General features: G+C 32.6%; 1 protein-coding gene and 1 long non-coding RNA gene across 5 annotated transcripts in view; one reads left to right on the forward strand and one right to left on the reverse strand.

Annotated features, from left to right (window-relative positions):
- Positions 1–20,865, forward strand: part of LOC115887473 (arf-GAP with Rho-GAP domain, ANK repeat and PH domain-containing protein 1) — a 275,480-nt gene that overhangs the window by 22,655 nt on the left and 231,960 nt on the right. For all 3 annotated transcript variants that reach the window (XR_004051086.1, XR_004051087.1, XM_030906917.1), the window contains exon 8: positions 19,387–19,562. Coding sequence is in view for 1 of the 3 variants with exons in the window: in XM_030906917.1 (XP_030762777.1) it covers positions 19,387–19,562 (176 nt within the window). In the remaining 2 variants the exon portion in view is untranslated. The remainder of the gene's footprint in view (positions 1–19,386; positions 19,563–20,865) is intronic.
- Positions 2,565–13,894, reverse strand: LOC115887482. Of its 2 annotated transcripts, XR_004051090.1 has the most exons (5): positions 13,812–13,894; positions 9,777–9,869; positions 9,512–9,628; positions 9,291–9,405; positions 2,565–3,084 (listed from the first exon to the last, which is right to left on the reverse strand). It is a non-coding gene; the product is annotated as an uncharacterized LOC115887482 (long non-coding RNA). The 2 variants fall into 2 exon arrangements; XR_004051089.1 differs by lacking the exon at positions 13,812–13,894 and having other exon boundaries at positions 9,777–10,584.

The raw sequence follows: 20,865 nt of genomic DNA on the forward strand, positions 1-20,865 counted from the left end.
TTTTGTAAACTCGCTGTATAATAATAAAGCGTAATTTCGTATTAATAAATACAGGACCGGTAAACGGTTATTGCGCCTTACTGCCGTTAAAATTGCTTAAAGTTAGTAAATTTGAGAGAAAATATCATTTATTTTGGTATACAAAGAATGTAAAGTACATATTTTATAATTTTTTACAAGATTTTTAAAATATTTGAATTGAGGAGTGTCTATATAGGTCGAAATAAGGTACACAATATAAAAAAAATCCTAAAGATAAAATTCCTTAGTATAAAAAATCATTCATTATATTGCAGGGAACTAAATAAGTTTTTTATTATTATTTTTAAAAATATATTCGAATATATGTATATCTATCTATTATAGCTAACTTATAAACTTAGTTCTTAGGTCTTAAAAAATTCGGGATATATTTACTTACAACATCGTACATTATCTAATTCTATCTATCTATTTATTATTATATTTATTACACTATTAAATCTTATACAGGTTGTTAATTTGTTCATTACTCGCGGCAAGAGCTTTATAGTTGAAACATGGCAACATGACGCGACGGGACGAGTCGGCAGAAAAGTCAATAATGCATGCGTTCTCAATAGGCAGTGTTGCCATTCTGTTCCCCTATAAGTAACTGTTGAGTTAACAACCTGTATACCATAATACATTGTGATAGTAATTTAATATTAAGAAGTAAAAAAGAAAAAAATTCTACTTACCTTTATAAACAAACTACATCAAATATATTTTTAAGATTGAAAACAATATTATTTATTAATAGAAATAAAAAATAATAATGATTTCTAAACAAAAAATAAGTGGGATATCATGTTATAAAAGCCTCGCTATCAAGGAGGAGAAAAAAAATCCAAAAAAATGTTAATGTCTTCTTCAAGCGAATATCTCCGAGCGAATATCGAGAAAAGATACACCTAGAAGACAAAATTATTTTTAAATTCCTTGCTTTGTTAGTCCAGAGGGTGTTTCAAACTTTTACAAAAATATCAACGTTTTGTTTTTCCTCGTATAATTGACAGATGACAACTTTCATTTTTAATTTAGAAAGATATATTAAAAAGTCAAACAATTTAGCTACAAATTGCTTAACAAATCATCGAAATCGCTACACTAGAACACAATATACAGGGTGGTCCGAATTATATTCCCGAAACTTCGCCAGCATATTCTGCAGATAAAAATAAGTAAAAAAGTTCGTATAAATGTATGTACTAAAATGCTTAGTTTCGGAAATACAGGGTGTAGAAATTTCATTTTTATTTCGATTTTTTCCAAATAATTTATGAGATAACGTCTATATTTGGATAAAAATCGGTATCTGGGTTTTTTTGACATGAGAAGTTTCATTTTTATTTTGATTTTTTCCAAATAATTTATGAAGCAACGTCAATATATGGATGAAAATTGGTGCCTGGGAGTTTGTTGATATGAGAAATTTGATTTTGATGTCAATATAACTCTTACTTGTAGAGGGCGCCACCTACATATTTTTTACTGGTTTGAAGAATAATAACTTTTCGTCTGTACCTGTATAAAATTACTGATTAAAAAAATATACATTGCGAAATATACATGCGAAGTTTTTTACGTAAAAAATGTCTCTTGAGATATTTGGAATCGAAATTATCAATACCTATCATCATTGACATAAATTAAACATGTTGACTAAATAGTTATTAGACTGAAATCATAAATTTGAAATGTTTTTGTGCCAAAAGTTCAATAGAAACAGTTTTATCATCATTTTTTCGCAGGAAAGTTTATGATTAATTTAAAAAAATAAAAATTTCCCAAATTTATTATTTCAGTCAAGTAACTATCTACTCAACGTGTTTATTTTTTTTCAATAATGATATGTATTGACTATTTTCATTCTAAATATCTTAAGAACGGTTGCTCGTAGCGATTTTTACAAAGAGATATTTTTTACATAAAAAATCACAGAGATATATATTTTTTCGCTCGGTAGTTATATACAGGTACGGACGAAAAGTTATTACTCTTCAAAACAGTTAAAACACAAGGAGGTGGCGCCCTCTACAAACAGGAGTCATACTGACATCAAAATCAAATTTCTCGTGTCAAAAAACTCCCAGACACCAATTTTCATCCAAATATTAACGTTGCTTCATACATTATTTGGAAAAAATCGAAATAAAAATGAAATTTCTACATCCTGTATCTCCAAAACTAAGCATTTTAGAACATATATTTATACGAACTTTTTTACTTAATTTTATCAGCAGGATGTGCTGCTGAAGTTTCCGGAATACAGTTCGGACCACCCTGTATAAAAGTTTAAAATACATGAAAATATTAAGGTGGCGAAAATAAAATAATTAACTTTTCTCTATCGTTGACTCACCCTGTACAAATCAGAGAAATAATTTTTATTTTGAATTGAGTGGGAATCTTTATTAAAATCAGTTTTTAACTTGAATTAATTATATTTTCATGAAGAAATATAGGAACGTTTTGGGAAAATTTGGGAGTTTAATTGCATCATATTAAAACTAATAAGATTAATTTATAGTTTTTATTGTAAGAAAAATCCGCAGTTTCGATTACTGCCCATAAGAAGAAACTGCAAGAAACTTATGGGAGTTTCACTCTTTTGAAAGTTTCAATTACATCAATATACATAGAACAATAATTACAACAATATAATACAATAATTTACATAACTTATAAAAATAATACCGATTTATATACAGTGGTACAAAATAAATTTATAACCCTTCACCAATAACTTATATACATTATATTTACTTAAATAACATCAAAACCAACTTATACAACAGATATATAAAATAAATGAAACTCTATACCAGTACTCAATATCTTTCGCTTGTTTGGCACAAATTCTTGCTTATCCATTTTTTTGTGCTCGATGATCCATTTTCTTCTTTCCATTAATTGCGTAATTTTTAGAACTTGGAAATCTTGAAAAGTTTGTGAAAGTTTGAATTTCTTCCTCCTTTTTCACATTACCATCGATTGTAGGTTCTCTATTGTTCTTTATGTCCTTTAATATCTTATTCTTGGAAGGTAACTTATCAACATCACCTAAAACAGATTCGCTTACCGGCCTGTGATTGTACAGGGTGTCCCATTTCGTTCAAAAATGGGATAAAATAATACTATACTATAGGGCCGTACCTTCCGGCTTCCCTATTGGAGATAGCAAAAAGCTTTAAACGTAGAAGTTGTAAGATTTCACCTGAACCGCCAGAAAGTGAAATAAAAATAAACAGGACGATCAGAGTACTAACTTAGGAAACAAATTTAACGTCACTTTTTTAATGGAACGCCCTGTATATTTTAAGTTTTTTGAAAGGCCGTTTTCTTCCGATTTCAGATATATGTATACTGTTTGACCAGCGGATCTGTAGCTACGGAAGGAATGCGAGAAAAAAAAATCGATATTGCCACGTTTATCTATAAAATTGCAAAATTGCCAGACATGAACTATAAATTTAATATATTTTTATTATATATAATGTGTTTAGCATATATTCTGACGTATATTACTAAGGAATTTTAACGTAGTTCATATTGTTCGATATGTTTTATTTAATAACTTATTTCTTTCATTCTGTATAATCTGCCTATTATGAAAGTTGAAGATTTTCAACGATATCATTGGCAAACCGGCATCGCCGCGCATGGCCGCCTATTCATCGAACATGATTGGCGAGTACGTCACAGGATTTGTTACCACGCGGTTGCCATGGCTTTTACGCCTTTCCTATTCGCTTGCTTTATCCCCAACTTCACGGTCTCTTCTGAAAAGAGTAGGAATATTGAATACTATTGAAATATCCAGTGGCGGTGTCATTTTTTTGATCATTATTACTTTATTTCATTATTTTATACCGGTTATCCTAAACTTTATTCCTATATTTTTAGTATATTTGATAGTTAAGTTGTGTTTTATTGTTTTGTTATCTTGTTATAATGTTTTTCGTTCGTAGTTTTTAATTATTAATATCAAGTTTGATCGTATATTTGTGTTTTAAAACGAATAAATTTGTTAAGGGTAAGACGCTACATAGTCAGACAAGAGAAATAATAGCTAATTTATATAGGTAAGTTAATAATAACGTGGATGAAATCTCATTTGGTGTATTTCCTTGTGTTCATAATAGGGTTTGCGATGAAGAAGCTACAGAGAGTTCGCTTGAGTTGCCGCTTAAACGTAAACTTGAGCGGATATTTCTTTATACCGGAGTTAGCGTATCGGCTATAAAAAAATTCACACAGAAGATAAAAAAAAGGCTGAAAACTAACCCCGATAAAATGATATCCTCTCTGGAAAGAAACGACCACGTGAGACTGCTGTCGAAAAGCTCAACGACTTTTTCGAAGTGGTCAGGAATTTGATAAATAGATTTTATCTCGAATTCAAACTCGTCCCCACAATTAGAAAGCTTTTGCAAAAATTGCAGGAAGAATCGAATTTTCCTTTTGCAGGGAAACGCTTAGGGGGTTATTAAAATCAAATGAATTTTTTTGGCGTAAATGTTAAAATAACAGATAAATATTAATGGAGCGGCCCATTATATTGCAGAGAGAGATATAAATATATATACGCGAAATTCGAAAATATAGCCAAGTATTATCTATTTGGATGTAACATATGGGTAGACAATGACCTAACCTTTAAAAACTGCTGGCGGAGCGATACCATATCTGGTGTAATAGGCAATATCAGATCTACTGATGAGTAAAATTATGTTTTGTTTGCGCTTCCAAAGTTAACTATTTTCAAGATTTTTTTTTGCTGGAAATAGTTATATCTAAAATTATGTATTATAGAAAAAAATATAGTTAGTACAGATATATAAATAAATATACCTCAAGACTCAGTCTTGATCATCTGCTGATGGCAGACATGGTTAGCGAAACGTGGTCCAGTGTAAAATTAAAAGTGTTTTGGTGTATTGTACTGATTTAGTGTTTTATTTTGCTGTGTAACACCAAAGGTTCCAACCCCCAGCTGTAATTATTTCTTCTATTATATTAACAACACAATAATAAAATGATTCAAAATATTTAAGGGAGCTTTAATAAAAGCTTTTAGTGTTTATCTGCTAACTCAACAGTAACGATTCAAACAGCATAAAGTTTTTTGAAAAAAATTATTAATCTGAGTATTATATTTATGATGCCCATTCTTCTTGGTGAGACAATTCCGTTTGCGGAGGAAGTTAAGTATCTGGGATTAAACCTGGACAAAAAACTTAGCTGGACCTCTCATCTGGAAAAAACATCAAAAAAGGCTTGCTATGCTCTATGGGCATGCCGCCGAATTTGTGGTAGAAACTGGGGATTAAACCCCAAAAATATGTACTGGCTATACGTGACGGCCATCAGACCTATTATCACGTATGATGCAGTTACCTGGTGGCAGAAAGCCAACCAAACAACGGCAAAGAATAAATTGTCGAAACTACAACGACAAGCATGCTTAGCGGTGACTGGTGCCTTCCATTCCACGCCGTCAAAGGCTATGGAAACCCTACTCGATCTACCTCCTCTTCAAATTCTTTTGGAAAGAGAGGCGAGATGGGCTACATATAGGTTTCTAAATATAGAACGAGGAAGCCAAGGAACAATTATGTTCATACAAAACCGCTAATAGAAGAACTACAGTCGGATGAGATTATGGGAATGATCTCGGATCTTACACCACCAGTCCAACTCTTGACGCGCACCTACAACGTCCTGTTTCCGAATAGGGACGAATGGGATAAGCCGGGAAACGGCTTATTACATGCGGAAATGTGTTGGTACACGGACGGATCCAAAAACGAAAAAGGATCTAGCGCAGGAATTTACTGCAGCAGTCCAAAGACTGAGATCTACCACAGTCTTGGAAAACACATCACGATCTTTCAAGCTGAGCTATATGCTATTGAAACCTGTGTGCAACTGCTGGTAGAACAACAATACACCGGGAAAACAATATGCATATTTTCGGATAGTCAAGCTGCGCTGAAAGCACTTGAGGCAACGAAAAGCACGTCTATGACGATTCTTCATTGTAAGAAACTACTCAATATACTGGGAATAGGAACAAAGTGTCGCTAATATGGATACCGGGACATGTCGGCCTAGAGGGAAATGAACGTGCTGATTCCCTCGCCAAAATTGGTGCAGGCGCGCCATTCGTGGGGCCAGAACCGACACTTAGCGTTCCCAAAAATCTCGCAAGAGACAGGCTCTGTGAATGGGTTTGAGACATTCCGAGACTGGAATGACAGTCCCGGAATGGAGCATGCCAAGAAAATCCTAGCAGGGCCATCCAAACGTAGAACAGGAGAACTCCTAAAGGCCGGTAGGAATGGAACGCGTGTGCTCACAGCAGTGTACACGGGCCACTGCCGGCTGAGATCTCACCTACAGAGGACGGGACTGGTGGAAGACGCCGAATGCCGACTCTGTATGGAAGATGATGAAACAATGAAGCACGTTATGTGTACCTGCCCCGCTGGGAGCAGGACCAGGTTTGAGATATTTGGCAAACCCATGCTAGACCTATCAGACCTAGGAGACATATCGCCCTCAGACATAACGGCCTATATTAAGAGGCTGGGTCTTGAGGATGAACTTTGACGCTCTTGTAAATTAGAGCTTGTAGAAACTGAGCCACAATAGGCCCTCGCGGCCTCAGTGGAGGGTCCCCTATGGGACCACTCTTAGTCAAATACAAAAAAAAAAAAAAATTATATTTATGATACACATTATTTTCATATAACACCGTACGCCCATGCCTATTTTATGAATGAAATTGGGCGTGTTTTGTTTACAACTGCGTTCCCCTGCCGATACCCCGTAGCTACAGATCCGTTGGTCACACTATAGTTTATCTATATTTGCGTGATGATGTATTATTTTAGTTTTACCAGTGCAACAGCTACCACACAAAATAGATAAAATGTATTATGTTAGATTGATTAAACCAAAATAATTCAAAAACGGTTCACGTAAATATAGACAGGGTCAGTCTTAAATAAGTGCAAATATTTTCAGGGCTGGTAGATCTCGATAAAAAAACATACTTTCTCTTGACCGTTTTTCAAATAAGTCTAAAATAACTGAAATACTTTACTTTGAAAATTTAAAAAAATGATTTTTTGCTTAAATTTTGAGAACCATTGGATCATGTGGGTTTTCTTTCTTGTAAATTTAATTTACTACATATGTTACCATATTATGAAGATATGTTTTTTAACCAAAAATTTAAAAAAATTCCAAAAAATATTTTCAAAAATTTTAAATTAAAAAAAAATGTTTCGTCAAAAAACCTGATAAACGTGTTTCTGGGGTCGAAATATACTACCCCTAAAAATATTTGCACTTATTTAAGACCGGAAGAAAAAAAAATTCAGAAAAAAGCTCAAAATACACAGGGTGTTTCATTGAAAAACAGTGAGAAAACAAGTTAAAATTTTTCCTTAACTTTCTGATCGTCTCTTGGTTATTTATATTTCACTTTCTGGTGATTCAGGTGAAACCTTGCAGCTCTTAGATATAAAGTTTTTTGCAATATCCAATAGGGAAGGCTGCAGGTATGGCACGAAATATCTGTGAAACCCCTATACCGGGTGCGTCTCAAAAGTGGCTCACCCCTATAACTTCTTTTATTTTTTCAGATAAAACAACGAGATTTGGTGTGTAGTATATGACATAAATTAGGATCAATTGGTGTATTCAATTGTTTTTGGTCACTTCCTGTTTCACCGGAAATGACTACAACTTTTGATTTTTAAATAGCACCCTTGGTATTTTTTTACTTAATTCGATAGAAAATGACATTCTGAATAGAATTACATATCATATGTCAACTTTTGACATTCTTGCTTAATAAAAAATTGTATTTTAAAATTCAATCTACAGTGTGCCATGGCTATGTTAAAAACACTAATTCTTCATCAAAGAGCCTTGGAAAAATAGATTTGATGGTTTAATGTTTTTAGTGCCTTGTCCTGGCCAGTTAGAAAATGCTCAAAGTGTATTTTTTTAATCATATCTCAATTTTTTCAAATGGAACGAGGGTGGCTCATTAGCATATTTGGAAAAAGCATTTTTTACGAATAATTTGATACCACACACTTGGTATTTCAAGTCAAATTTTCGTTAGGAACCGCAAGTTATAATTCCAAATAAACCATATGCGAAAATGTCAAAAGTTGACATATGATATGTTATTCTATTCAGAGTGACATTTTCTATCGAATAAAGTAAAAAAATCTCGGGGTCCCATTTGAAAATCAAAAGTTGTAGTCATTTCCGGTGAAACTGGAAGTGACCGAAAACAATTGAATACGTCCAGTCAATCCTAATTTATGTCATCTACTAACATACCAAATCTCGTTTTTTTAACTAAAAAAGTAAAAAAGTTATAGGGATGAGCCACTTTTGAGACGCCCCCGGTATAAACATACCTAATGTATTATGATTATTGTATTGTACCCAGTAATTAATAGAAAAATCGTGGATATTGCGAAGACTCCAGAAAACAGTTATATTTTCTAAGATGTTTTACGACTTTGGATCACCTCTTTACACACTAAATATTTAGTATTCAGAATGCCTACAATGACACAGAATTACAGGAGAAAAAAACAAAAAAGAGGAATTTTAAGTACTCGATGGTTAGAGAATCCTCATGGATCACATTTGTAGGCAAATATAATTATTTTCTTGAGACTGACCAATACCCACCCATAGACTTATCTACCAGGTGATGTATCGTTGTTGGAAACATAGGAAATCCCATACAAGTTTTAAACTGTCCAAATATTGACACCCTTGTTAATTTTAGGGCGACGTCGCGTCGTAAATAGGTTTTTTAAAGATCTGCGTTTGCCTGGTTTTACATTGTTACCTGTTCAGTTTTAATTTAAAAATAGATTCAGACTTTCTTAAATTACTTAAAATCGGCTTATCCAAATTTGTTCAAATTTGACATGTGTATTCGGCATACGCAGACCTTTAATAAACCTATTTACAAATTTGCTGTAAAATTAACAGAGCAGTCAATATCTGCACAGTTCAAAATCAGCATTCGAGTTCCTATGTTTCCAACGGCGATGCACCATCCGGTATATACCATATGTATCTGTTTACTAATGGAAGCTTTTACAGCATACTCGGGGCAATCATTTCTATAGCGATGAATGAATGCAAACTTTATATATTTTTAATAAAAAGTTTTGCATACTGTTTCGCATAATCCATTATAAATTATTTCTCAAAAGTCTTACCTGTCAAAGATTTCTCTTAAAATTTTTCAAATGCCTCCATTACCTCTACATAGTTAGCTTTCCTTGTTTCTGCTTTTATCACGAGTCTATCATGATTTGCGTGTGGTATTTCAATCTATAAAAAAATAGAAAATACTTAGTATTTTTACACAAAGGAAATATGGCTTTAACTGGTTTGTTTAAAAAAATTAATGATAAATTGTGTAAAGTAGATTACTTACTTTTGACTTCCTCGAACAGTTCAATTTTTAATAATAGGCCAGCTACAAGTCGCCTTGATGTTGTTTCCTTTGCTTTTAGTCAATAACTTATAACCCTTAAACTTTGTCTCTCAGTACCTGCAAAAAAAACTTTTTGAACTACTTCATGCAATATATCTTAGTAATCTGTTACTTAAAAAATACATATCTACTATTATTTTTTATTTATATAAGTTATGTATGTATACTTTACTACCGCAATGATAATATTTTAACATAACCTAACCTATCCCAAGCTATCTCATTTGCAGTACACAATGGTCAAATGATATGTGTCTCTTGGCATTCGGTTATGAAGATTTTCCACGTTTGTTCTTTCCTGAAACAGAAAAAAAAATCCAAATTATAAAGTGTACTTTTTTAGTTTTGTCCTTCATGGTAGATAATTCACAATCACTTCACATCACAAAAAAAGCTAACAAAAAGAAACAACACAACACATCTGGATCACAAAACCTTCACAATCAACGGTGGCTGGTAGAATTTTGTTTTACTATATCTCTGACTCTAGGCATCAGATCCGCACAAATTCTTTTTGAGATAACTTAGGCCCTACCAAAAACGTTTTTGTATTAATAATAACAATTTTAAAATTTGCATTTTTTTCGTTTTTACGTGTACACTACCAACGCAACTTTTTTTTAAATAAAAAATTAATTTTGCTTTGTTATATAATTTTTCTCACATTTGATCGGAACATTTTGAATATTGGCATTAAAATCATAACCTCTTTGACAATATAACGATTTAAAAAAATATACAGGGTGTCAAAAAATAGTGAATCTAACTTTGGTGGGTTATCCTACAGATAAAAATTAAACAATAAGTTCTTTTGAACATATGCCCTAAAATACTTCCCGAAGAATTTTCAGCCCTCGAAAGGTTAAATAAAAATAATATATTTAGTTTATTTTTAAGAACGTTGATAAACCGTTTTTCCCGAAATTTGGTACTCTTACACACATTTTAATGCCAAAGAAAATGGCGATCGTGGAAAATTCCGTGACAGCCCTGAAAGGGTACTTTCCATTAGGGCAGAAAGTACTACTGGTGGTACTTCTTTTATCTTTATAGATACAGCAATTTCAAAAAATGACATAAAAAGCTAGAACTTTTTTACGTAATAACGGTGCTCTTCGTTTTGTTCAAAACGGTGACCGGTTTTCAAGATATTTGCATCAAAAGATTACGATGCGTCGATTTTAGTAGTATGCGTCGATTTTAGTAGTATGATTATAGTAGTATATATTATAGTAGTATATACAGGGTGATTCCTGTAAGTCGGTCATGCTTTCGAGGAATGATAGGGGACGTCGAAATATTAATTTTGATATAGCACACTATGGGTCGGAAATGCCTCTTACGCAAGATACAGGGTGTTAAAGTTTTTGAAAAATTAAAGATATTCTTTAATAGTATTTTAACAGTTGAAAAATTATATAAAATGTTATAAAATTTTATTATAGGAATCTATCTAACAGAGACACTTTAAATGTATAAAGAAGAGGTTTTAGTATCAACCAGTGGCGTAGATGTGATACGCATCAGGTAATTTTTTCAAAAAAAAAAGTACGCCACTGATAAAAATAAAAGTTTTAATTAAGTAATTTCGGAGTTTTTTTATTTACTCGGTTTATTTTCAAGAAAAAATGTCTCTTGCAACTTTCTTCTATCTAACACCATTTTGTCACAATTTAAAAATAAATATTTTTTTAATGAGAACCTTAAATATGCGAATTATTATAACTACCTTCTTAAAACTACGAATTTTATTATTAACAAGAAAAAAAATTCTAGTTTAAATTTATAATTTTTTAAAAATTTATTTAAAGCTAATAGTAAAAAGTACTAAAGTTACCCAAGATGAAGTGAGCTAACGATGCACATGTGTTTCTACTATAGTTATAATAATTCCCTGTATTTAAGATTCTCGTTAAAAATTTATTTATTTTTAAATTGTCACAAAATGGTGTTAGATAGGAGAAAGTTGCAAGAGACATTTTTTCTTGGAAATAAACCGAGTAAATAAAAAAACTGCGACATTTTTATTTTTATCAGTGGCGTACTATTTTTTTTTTTTGAAAAAAATACCTGATGCGTATCACATCTACGCCACTGGTTGAAACTAATACCTCTTCTTTTCACATTTAAAGTGTCTCTGTTAGGTAGATTCCTATAATGAAATTTTATAACGATACCTTCAACTGTTAAAATACTATTAAAGAATATTTTTAATTTTTCAAAAACTTTAACATCCTGTATCTTGCGTAAGAGGCATTTCCGACCCATAGTGTGCTATATCAAAATTAATATTTTGACGTCCCCTATCATTCCTCGAAAGCATGACCGACTTACAGGAATCACTCTGTATATTTAGTAGTATTATTAATTTTAAATAAATCAATCTCATGGTTTGGCTAATATTAAAATCGATGCATGGGAATATTTAAAGATATTTACCTTGAAAACCGTTCACCGCTTCGAAATAAACGAAGAGCACCTTTTTTACATAAAAAGGTCCTAGTTTTAATTTTCATTTATTGAAATTACTATATCTATAAGAATAAAAGAAGTACCACCAGTGTAGCACTCTCTACACTAATGGAAAGTAGCCTTTCAGCTGTTACGGAATTTTACACTATCGCCGTTCGCTTTGGTATTAAAATGTTTGTAAGAGTACCAAACTTCAAGAATAACGGTTTACTATCTTACAAAATAATCAAAATATATTATTAGGCAATTATTTCAAGGCCCTAATTTGCTTCTTTCATTTTTGTTTATTTATATTATTTTTATTTAACATTTCGAGGGCTGTAACTTCTTCGGGAAGCATTTTAGGACATATGTTCATAGGAACTTTTTGTTTTTTTTATCTGTAGAATCACCCGCCTAAGGTAGATACACTATTTTTTGACAACCTGTATAATTTTTTTTATAAAATATGACAAAAATTATAAAAAAAAATTACAAACAAAATTAAGTTTTGCTGTTAAATAAATAGCGCTGGTGATGCACGCGCAAAAATGAAAAAAATCGCTAATTTTAAAACAGTTTTTAAAAATACAAAAGTGTTTCTGGTAGGCACTAAGTCAACTCACCAGAACTCGATGCGGGATCCATGTCCAGAACCAAAGATATAGTACATCGAAATTCTGCCAGCCACCGCTGAGAGAGCCGAACGCTCAGTACCACATAGCAACATCGTTTCTCTCATTCTGCCACCTTTTTAGAAAATTTTGCCTCAAAACTGCGCTTCTAAAATTTTTCTCAAAATCGCACTTCCGGAATTCATGTCGGATGAATTCGTCCGTATTCAGGCTGGATATGTGTGATTGTGATTGCTCATGAGAAATCGGGTTGTTATGGGTCTGAAATTCGTCCCCGTTGGTCATAGAAACCTCGCTTTCAAGGAAGCTTCTGACATCTTCCCAACTCTCCTCGGGGGAATCCGTTTGCATAGCAACTTGTCTGCTCTCCGTTGCAGTTTGTAAGATGAACTCCAGCTCTTCCAATACGTCCTCTTCTGAAGAGATGGAGCTATCGCTACTGCTATCTAGCTCGAGCTTTTCTGCTTCGGTTTGTACGAAGCTCTGGAGTTCGGACCACGTCATAGCTTCGTCATCTGACGTGTCCGGGTCGTTATTATTTTGCAATCCGGACGGTCCAGGTTCCTCATTGTTGCTTTGATCTTCAACCCAGCTGATATTACAATCGAAATCCATGTCCATGTCATCCAACAACACAATACAGCAACAACAACACAGCAACACACACAACAACACAATCAACTATCGACTAAGTCGAACTGAACGATTTTTAAATTTCTACTTATATAAATAATGTCCATCCCTCCCAAACTTTCGGGTAAAGGCTCCACCCACCTTACAAATTTGACCAATAGCGAGGGATAGACTATATCCTACCTAATGACCCATGATACAATAAACGAAAAATAAGATCCTTGGCAAATTGGTTCCCCTCGCGCATGACATCTCACCCGGGTAGTAATTTTCTGTTAAGATACTCCCACTAATAACAGTATAAGTGTAAAAAAAGGTGTTATAAAAAGTTTATATGATAGGGCAAAAATAATATGTTCAGACGACAATTTACTAGAGATATAAACCACATAAAAAATACATACTAAATAAGAAACGACTATCCAGCATCTTTTATTGACAAAACATTAAACGAAATACAAACCCCAAATCATAGACAGAATACCCGTAATGTTAACAATACACAATATTATACAACTTACAATTCCATACATACGAGGCGTTTCAGGATAGCAAAATAATATTAGATACGGACATCTTTCTGAACACAAAATACACTTAGATCCATTTTATCACACTAAACCAATGAATACTGAACAACAAACAAAAAATGTAATATACAAAATACCATGCGAGTGCGAAATACTCGTATAGGATTTTTTTGGAGAGATGAATCCGCCACATAGGTATAGAGTCTATACCATAGACATTTTTTATTTTATAAGTAGACTGTATTTTTTCATTTTTTGGATGCAGGCTTTTGATAAACTATATTCTCTTTTATGGCGTACTCAGATGACTCGTGTACTTGACAAACATTTGTTATTGGTATACAGAGTATAGAGGGTGCGTCGGTGCTATACAGAATTACTAAGGTTGTCGCTCAGTTATCGGAAACGAAACAAAGCGAACAGAACGGAAAAAATTCTGGTTGAAATAAAAGTTTCGTTTCGTTTTCGATAACTGAGCGACAAGCTTTACGGAGACCAGTTTTTCAGTAGTCATTTACTAATAAACAAACAAATTTGCCTAAAGGACAAAAAATGCTTAATGTTAGGAAATAAGTACGTCTATCCGTTCTGTAGCTACGGGGGAAAACGATATTCTCTCGATGTTTTTTGTAAAAAAATAGACGACGCGTCCCATTAATAAAAATTCGAGAAATTTGCGAGTAGCCAATGAAATGAGTGAGAGGAGTGTTTCGCGGTGACATACTCGTCAAGCCACGTAGACTCTGCTGCTTCTATACAGGGTGTTTCAAAAACATATGCCATATCTCGTGGGGAGATTCCTCACGTAAAAATAAGATTTATTTTTCATATCAACATAGGTCCGATTCTGCTTTGTTTCGTAGCTACAGGGTGTTAAAATCTTAATAATCTTTCGATTTATTATAATTTTCTTCCAAGTGCTTTTAGTGATTCAAATGAAATTTTGAGGGTAAAAGTTACTATAATTGCTACATATTTTAATGCTAAAAAAGAGTCGATAAATTCATCAGGGACGTGCATATGGATTAGCACTGGAATATTTTTCCAAAAAAAAAACATGTGCGCCTCTGACTTTTTTTCTTTTGATATCAAAATTCTGTGGTCCATTTAATGCCAATTAAAAGTTATCTCTTGATATTTTGTCGAATTCGGCCTCCTTGATGAAATAAACGCAATTTTATTAATCACAATTAATCAAATTAAAATTAAAATAAAATTAATAAATTATATATTTTGCACAATTTATTATTGAATATTATTACCATTATTTATTATTTCTATTAGTCCAACCTACAGCAATTTCATATAAAAAATAATGGTATTTAAGATAATTACAAAAACACTAATTTAAAAAAAAATAACATCCTGTAACTCTAAAATGATGCATTTCCATACCCATGATAATAGGAACTTTTTTTCATATTTTTTGTTGAGGAATCAATGAGTACTTATTTAAAACTTTCGCAAAGTTAATGATACTAAAATGTTTTAAAGATTGCTATTAGACTTGGATCAAGGCAAATTAATAAAATTGCATTTATCTCATCAAGGAGGCCGAAATCGACAAAATATCGAGAGACAACTTTTAATCGGCTTTAATTTACTTACACTAGTTCGCTAACAAGAGAAAAATAATTCAGTGGCATTCATGCTTTTTTTAGAAAAATATTCTAGTGATAACCCATATGCACGTCCCTGGTGAATATGTGGACACATTTTTAGCTTTAAAATATGCCGCATTTATAGTAACTTTTACTCTCAAAATTTCAGTCGAAACAGTAAAAGTACTTGGAAGAAAATAATAATAAATCGAAAAAATAATAAGAATTTAACACCCTGTACCTACGAAACAAAGCAGAATCGAACCTATGTTGATATGAAAAATAAATCTTATTTTTAAGAGAGGAATCTCCCCACGAGAGATGGCACATGTTTTTTGAAACACCCCGTATAGGTAGCGATTTATAAAATATATTGCTGTTCCAGTATAAAATATATTGCAGTAGACGTACTTTATGTCTCTTCCCGTTGTCGTCGGAAACGCAAAAAAAAAAAAACACAAAGAACAGGAAAACTATTTAAAATATCTAAATACATCTATTTAAAAACACTCTACCCAAGTAGCATTTGGACGTTATCTAACGTCGGGTATACGTCGCGTTCAATAAACCCGACGTCGGATACCAACGTCGGTTCGACCGCCTGACGACCCTTATTTGCACCTAAATGGGGAATACAGATTCGGGTCGCCTTGACGTCGGTATCTGACCTAATAGGGAATGTAATTCTACTAATTACCAACGTCATATTACGTTGGATTTTAGTCACTTAAAATTCGTCGCTAAGCACTTACGTTACGTTTGGTTTCATATTCGCTACCAAGAATACATAAAAACCTAACCAAACTACCTAATTACAAATGGATTCATAATCACTCCTCGAATAGAACTATAAGTGCCTATCTAATTTCGTATTATAATAATTCTGAATCATTAATCCAGACATCAGTTTTGTCAACGGAAGTCACTTGTTTGATATATCTGATTAAAATACTCCGGAAAACAACGAGCGCCTTCAAAATTAGGTAGATTCATGAAATAAATTTCTATAAAAAAGTAACTCGCAAAATATTTTTTTATTTTCTAGCTGGTTTAATCATAAAACTGTACTGTGGTTCCCTCCAAACTCAACCTTATGAATATTATTCTACTAGAAATCGGAATGTGAATATAAATTTTAAAAACAAAAAACGATTTTAAAATTGCTGACAATCGGATACCTGTTAAGAATGGCGGATTTCTGTGTCCGACTTAATATGAACTACCAATATACCAATTCCGACCGGGTCTCCAACATTAGTCGTCTCACACGACCGAAGTCATCAAACCGGACGACCGGCAATCGTATTATGACGTATATAATTCCAACGTACGCCACGTAACCTCACTTTGCGTATCAATGATTTGTGGATTTGTGCAACTATATTTTAGTTTTGTTTTTCTCTTTAAAACAATGGGCAGCCACTTTTTAAGATAGTATATACAAAATTTAAAGAATTGGAACCAGCACCTCACATCTGGGAGGAGGATTGGGTCTGCTGGTTTCCTAAGCTAAAAAATGAAATTAAGATGCACCAATGTAATGCAGCATCTCTTCCGGATAAAAAGCATTTGTGGGCGGAGGAAGATATCACTACTACTATTATTTGCAAAAGCCTCGACCTCTTTCTGTAAAATGTAGATGAATGTCTAAATGCCTTTTAGTGTTTTTTTTAGGCATAATAAAAAAATTTAGTTTGTTTACAAAAACTTTTTTATTAGGTTATGTTCATGATGTTTATTAGGCCGCAAATGCTACTTAATGGGTTGTATTTACGGACGTAAATAGAGATACGTAAATTAGGTTAAAAATATGAACATAAAATACAACAAAATATAATTGGACGTTACTTTAGGGATTATCAGTGAGACGTATCCTATTCGGACAACGGGTAGACGTCGGGCTAGGTACGTCGTGCAAGCCAACGTTGGAACGACGTTGGGAAATTAATAAAAATGGTACGTTGTTATTTTGTACGTCGACAGATCGTTGGATTTACCGACTCGGATCCAACGACGTCACTTTTAATAGGAAAGCGACGTCACCAGTCGTATCACCAGCACCCAACCTAAATTTGCACAAAGTCTGACGTCGCTTCAGGTCAGATTTAGTTCGAAGTCAGATTGATGCTACTTGGGTAGTTTTATTCAATAAACAAAAAATGTGATATACAAAATACCATGTGAATGTGATAAATTTTGTATTGGTGAACCATCTAGACCCTTAAATGTTCGAATTAAAGAACATAAAGATTATTTAAGAAAGGGCAATTTTCACAAATCTAAGATTTGTCAGCATTCAAGGGACACAGGGCACAGAGTATGATTTTAACTTCTTGATTGTAACAATGCAAAAATGATTATGAAAGAAGCGATAGCGGTGTGCTGGGTGTAAATGACACTTTTTTGCGCTCCACGAAAGGTGCGAACTGCATCAATTTTCGGTAACGCTTGGACTACTCTAGTTCAATGGAAAAAATTATAATATTTAAAATTAGCCCTACAAATGTAATAAGAAAAACAATGTGTGAATAAACATACGAAAAAAAAATTAATCTGGATTTTTGTCAAGCTAAACATAGCATTTTGCCGTGTGTGCAATGGCGAAATGGTGATAGGACTTTTTTGAAAATATTACTTTATTTAGAAAATCATTTGAAGTAAAGTAATATTATATAAACTCACCGGCAAAAAAAAACGGCCACTAAAAACTAGACCCAATTTCAAAGTTGGATTTCTCGCGAACCACTCATTAGATTTTGATGATTTTTTTTGAAATTGTAAATTAATTCCTTTTTAACGGATGCTACGTCTTAATTTCTTATTCCGAATTTATTTTGAGCATATACAGGGCACAAAAATAAGGCGAAGTTTTTTGCCCGAACTTTGTAACACCCTGTAGAGTGCAGGAGCGGTAGTAGCTATTGCTAAATTAAATCACATTGTAGCCTCATCTTTTGTGAGCATTTTGTTTTTTTTTAATGACCACATTATCTATTTTACTATTGGAGATATGCTGTTTTAAAACAAACGTCTCGGAAAAAAGCTTCGCAGGCAGCAAGTTTTATGTGTAAATAATCAAGGCGGCATAGGCGAAAACGGATTTATGAGTATTTGCAATATGAAAAAACGGTTGTCAAATTAAAAAATGCCATCTGTAACGGATGTTGCTCGTATTGTGGCTTTAATTGAGGATGGCCGAAGTCAACGTTGTGTCTCCGATACCCTGGGTATATCTCGAACAACAGTCCAGGATGCCTGGAATCGGTATATGGAAACGGGAAATTTAAATTTCTTTACCTTTTTTTTTAATTTTCATCTTTTAGTTAGTTTCCATGTTAAACTTACCTACGTTCTGATGTTTGATTTGCTTTTAAAGCATTTCTAGACGCGTTTGTTTTAAAGCAGCGTATCTCTAATACAGAGATAATGTCGTGATTAAAAAAACAAAATGCTCACAAAAGATCAGGCTACAATGTGATTTGATTTAGCTACTACAACAAAAAAATAGCTACTACAGCTGCTGCACTCTAAAGAGTGTTACAAAATTTGGGAAAAAAACTTTGTCTTATTGTTGTGCCCTGTATATGCTCAAAATAAATTCGGAATTAAAATTGCTGATGTAGCATCCGTTAAGAAGGAATTAATTCACAATTTAAAAAAAAATCATCAAGATCTAATGAGTGGTTCACGAGAAATCCAACTTTGAAATTGGGACTAGTTTTTAGTGGCCGGTTTTTTTTGCCGGTGAATGTAGTTTACTGGAAAATATTATAGACATTCTTGATATATGTATTTGTATCAAACACCTCACGTCTCTGATTATTTTATGAATGTAATCGACCGTGTTTTTAAAAAACTGTGTTTAATAAAAAATTATAACAGTATTATCTTTTTTCTGTGAAACAGATTATAATCAAAGAGCTGGTGTAAGTATTAATTTATATCCCAAGACATTTTTGTTTTAGGTACAAAGTGGACCTGTGGAAGATTTCTTTGGCGAATACAGCGGAAGATGGTGTGTTTTGGAAAACAACGATTTGGTTTGTTATTCTGATAACACATGTTCCAGCATTAAAGAACATTTTCCAGCATCCAACATTCTGAGCATACAGTTATTGCAGGATCCGAAATATAAATACAGGTGAATGCATAGTTCGTCAGCATTTTACGTTTATTTTCGTAGTTTTTTAAAGAGTTCATTTAAACTATCAACAAATTAATAACAAATTGCGAGAAAAAAATATTATAAGAGTAAAAATTATATGGTACACGATTTTTATGGTCCAACGAATGGAAAAAAATTGATATATTTTAATTTTGTTTTAACATATTGTCAGTGAAACGTGTTAACCTTCTAACTCAATTTTTGACTTTAATTAAATAATAGATATTTATTTTTATTGTTCCCCAACAAATATTATTGTTATGTCATTATCATATTAATGCATTAATATACTTGCTTGGTATCTCAGTTATTAGTAAAGATAGGAAGATGCGGTTTGCACAAACCTGTCCCACTTTTTTGTGAAACGAAAAATACTGTAAACAAAATTTCCATAGCCCTCTTCGTTTCTGAGCTACAGGGTCTTTTCGAAAATTTTGCAATTTGGGACAGCCTCCGTATCTCCGTTATTGTGGATGATATCGAGAAGGTGAAAACTGATTCTTGTAGAACTTTTTACGTAGAACTCAGTGGCCTAGTCTGTTTTTCTACGAAAAAAATATTTTTAAAGATGTGAACTAAAGTTATGTTTTTTCAAATGGAACACCCTGTAAATTTATAAATCATATGATCCGTTTTCCTATGAGCCTCCCAAAAATATATATCACTCAATATTTATTTTCACTATTTACTGCAATACTAAAAATATATCATTTTTTATTAGTAGATCGTGATTAATAACAAAAAAATCACAATGGTATATTTACTAAAATAGCCATACACATATTAGATTTTTATTTGGGATTGATATGTTTTTTATTTATATTTTTCTTTTTTTATAACCGAATTTATTATAAAGGGATGGGTTTGCAAATATACAAAAATTTGCATTATTAGCTTCCATTATTAAAGCATTTCCAGGTGTTTGACATTGTATTAGTTGCCACGATATATTTCATATTTCAAAAATCCCTAAACTCAGAATCATCCAGAATGGGCAAATCCGGGAATCAGGGAGGCCATCATATGGGTCCATTGCTTCCAATTCATTAATTTGAGAAATAATAATTTAAGAAAATTCCAATATTTTGAAAGTTGTGAGGGGGAGTTGGCTAAAGCAATATCTAAAAGTTCCGGTACGATAGCTTCCAAAATTTATAAATAGCAATAGAGAGTTAAGTCTCCCTATTATATAAAAGAAAAATTAGTGGCTCCTCTAAAACAAGAGACAGGTAGCAGTATTAATTTTAATAATTTTTTAGTTTCTTTTATTATCAATCAT

This window comes from Sitophilus oryzae, unplaced genomic scaffold, assembly GCF_002938485.1.
Source record: "Sitophilus oryzae breed Bouriz unplaced genomic scaffold, Soryzae_2.0 scaffold_576_pilon_pilon, whole genome shotgun sequence".
Taxonomy (NCBI): domain Eukaryota; kingdom Metazoa; phylum Arthropoda; class Insecta; order Coleoptera; family Curculionidae; genus Sitophilus; species Sitophilus oryzae.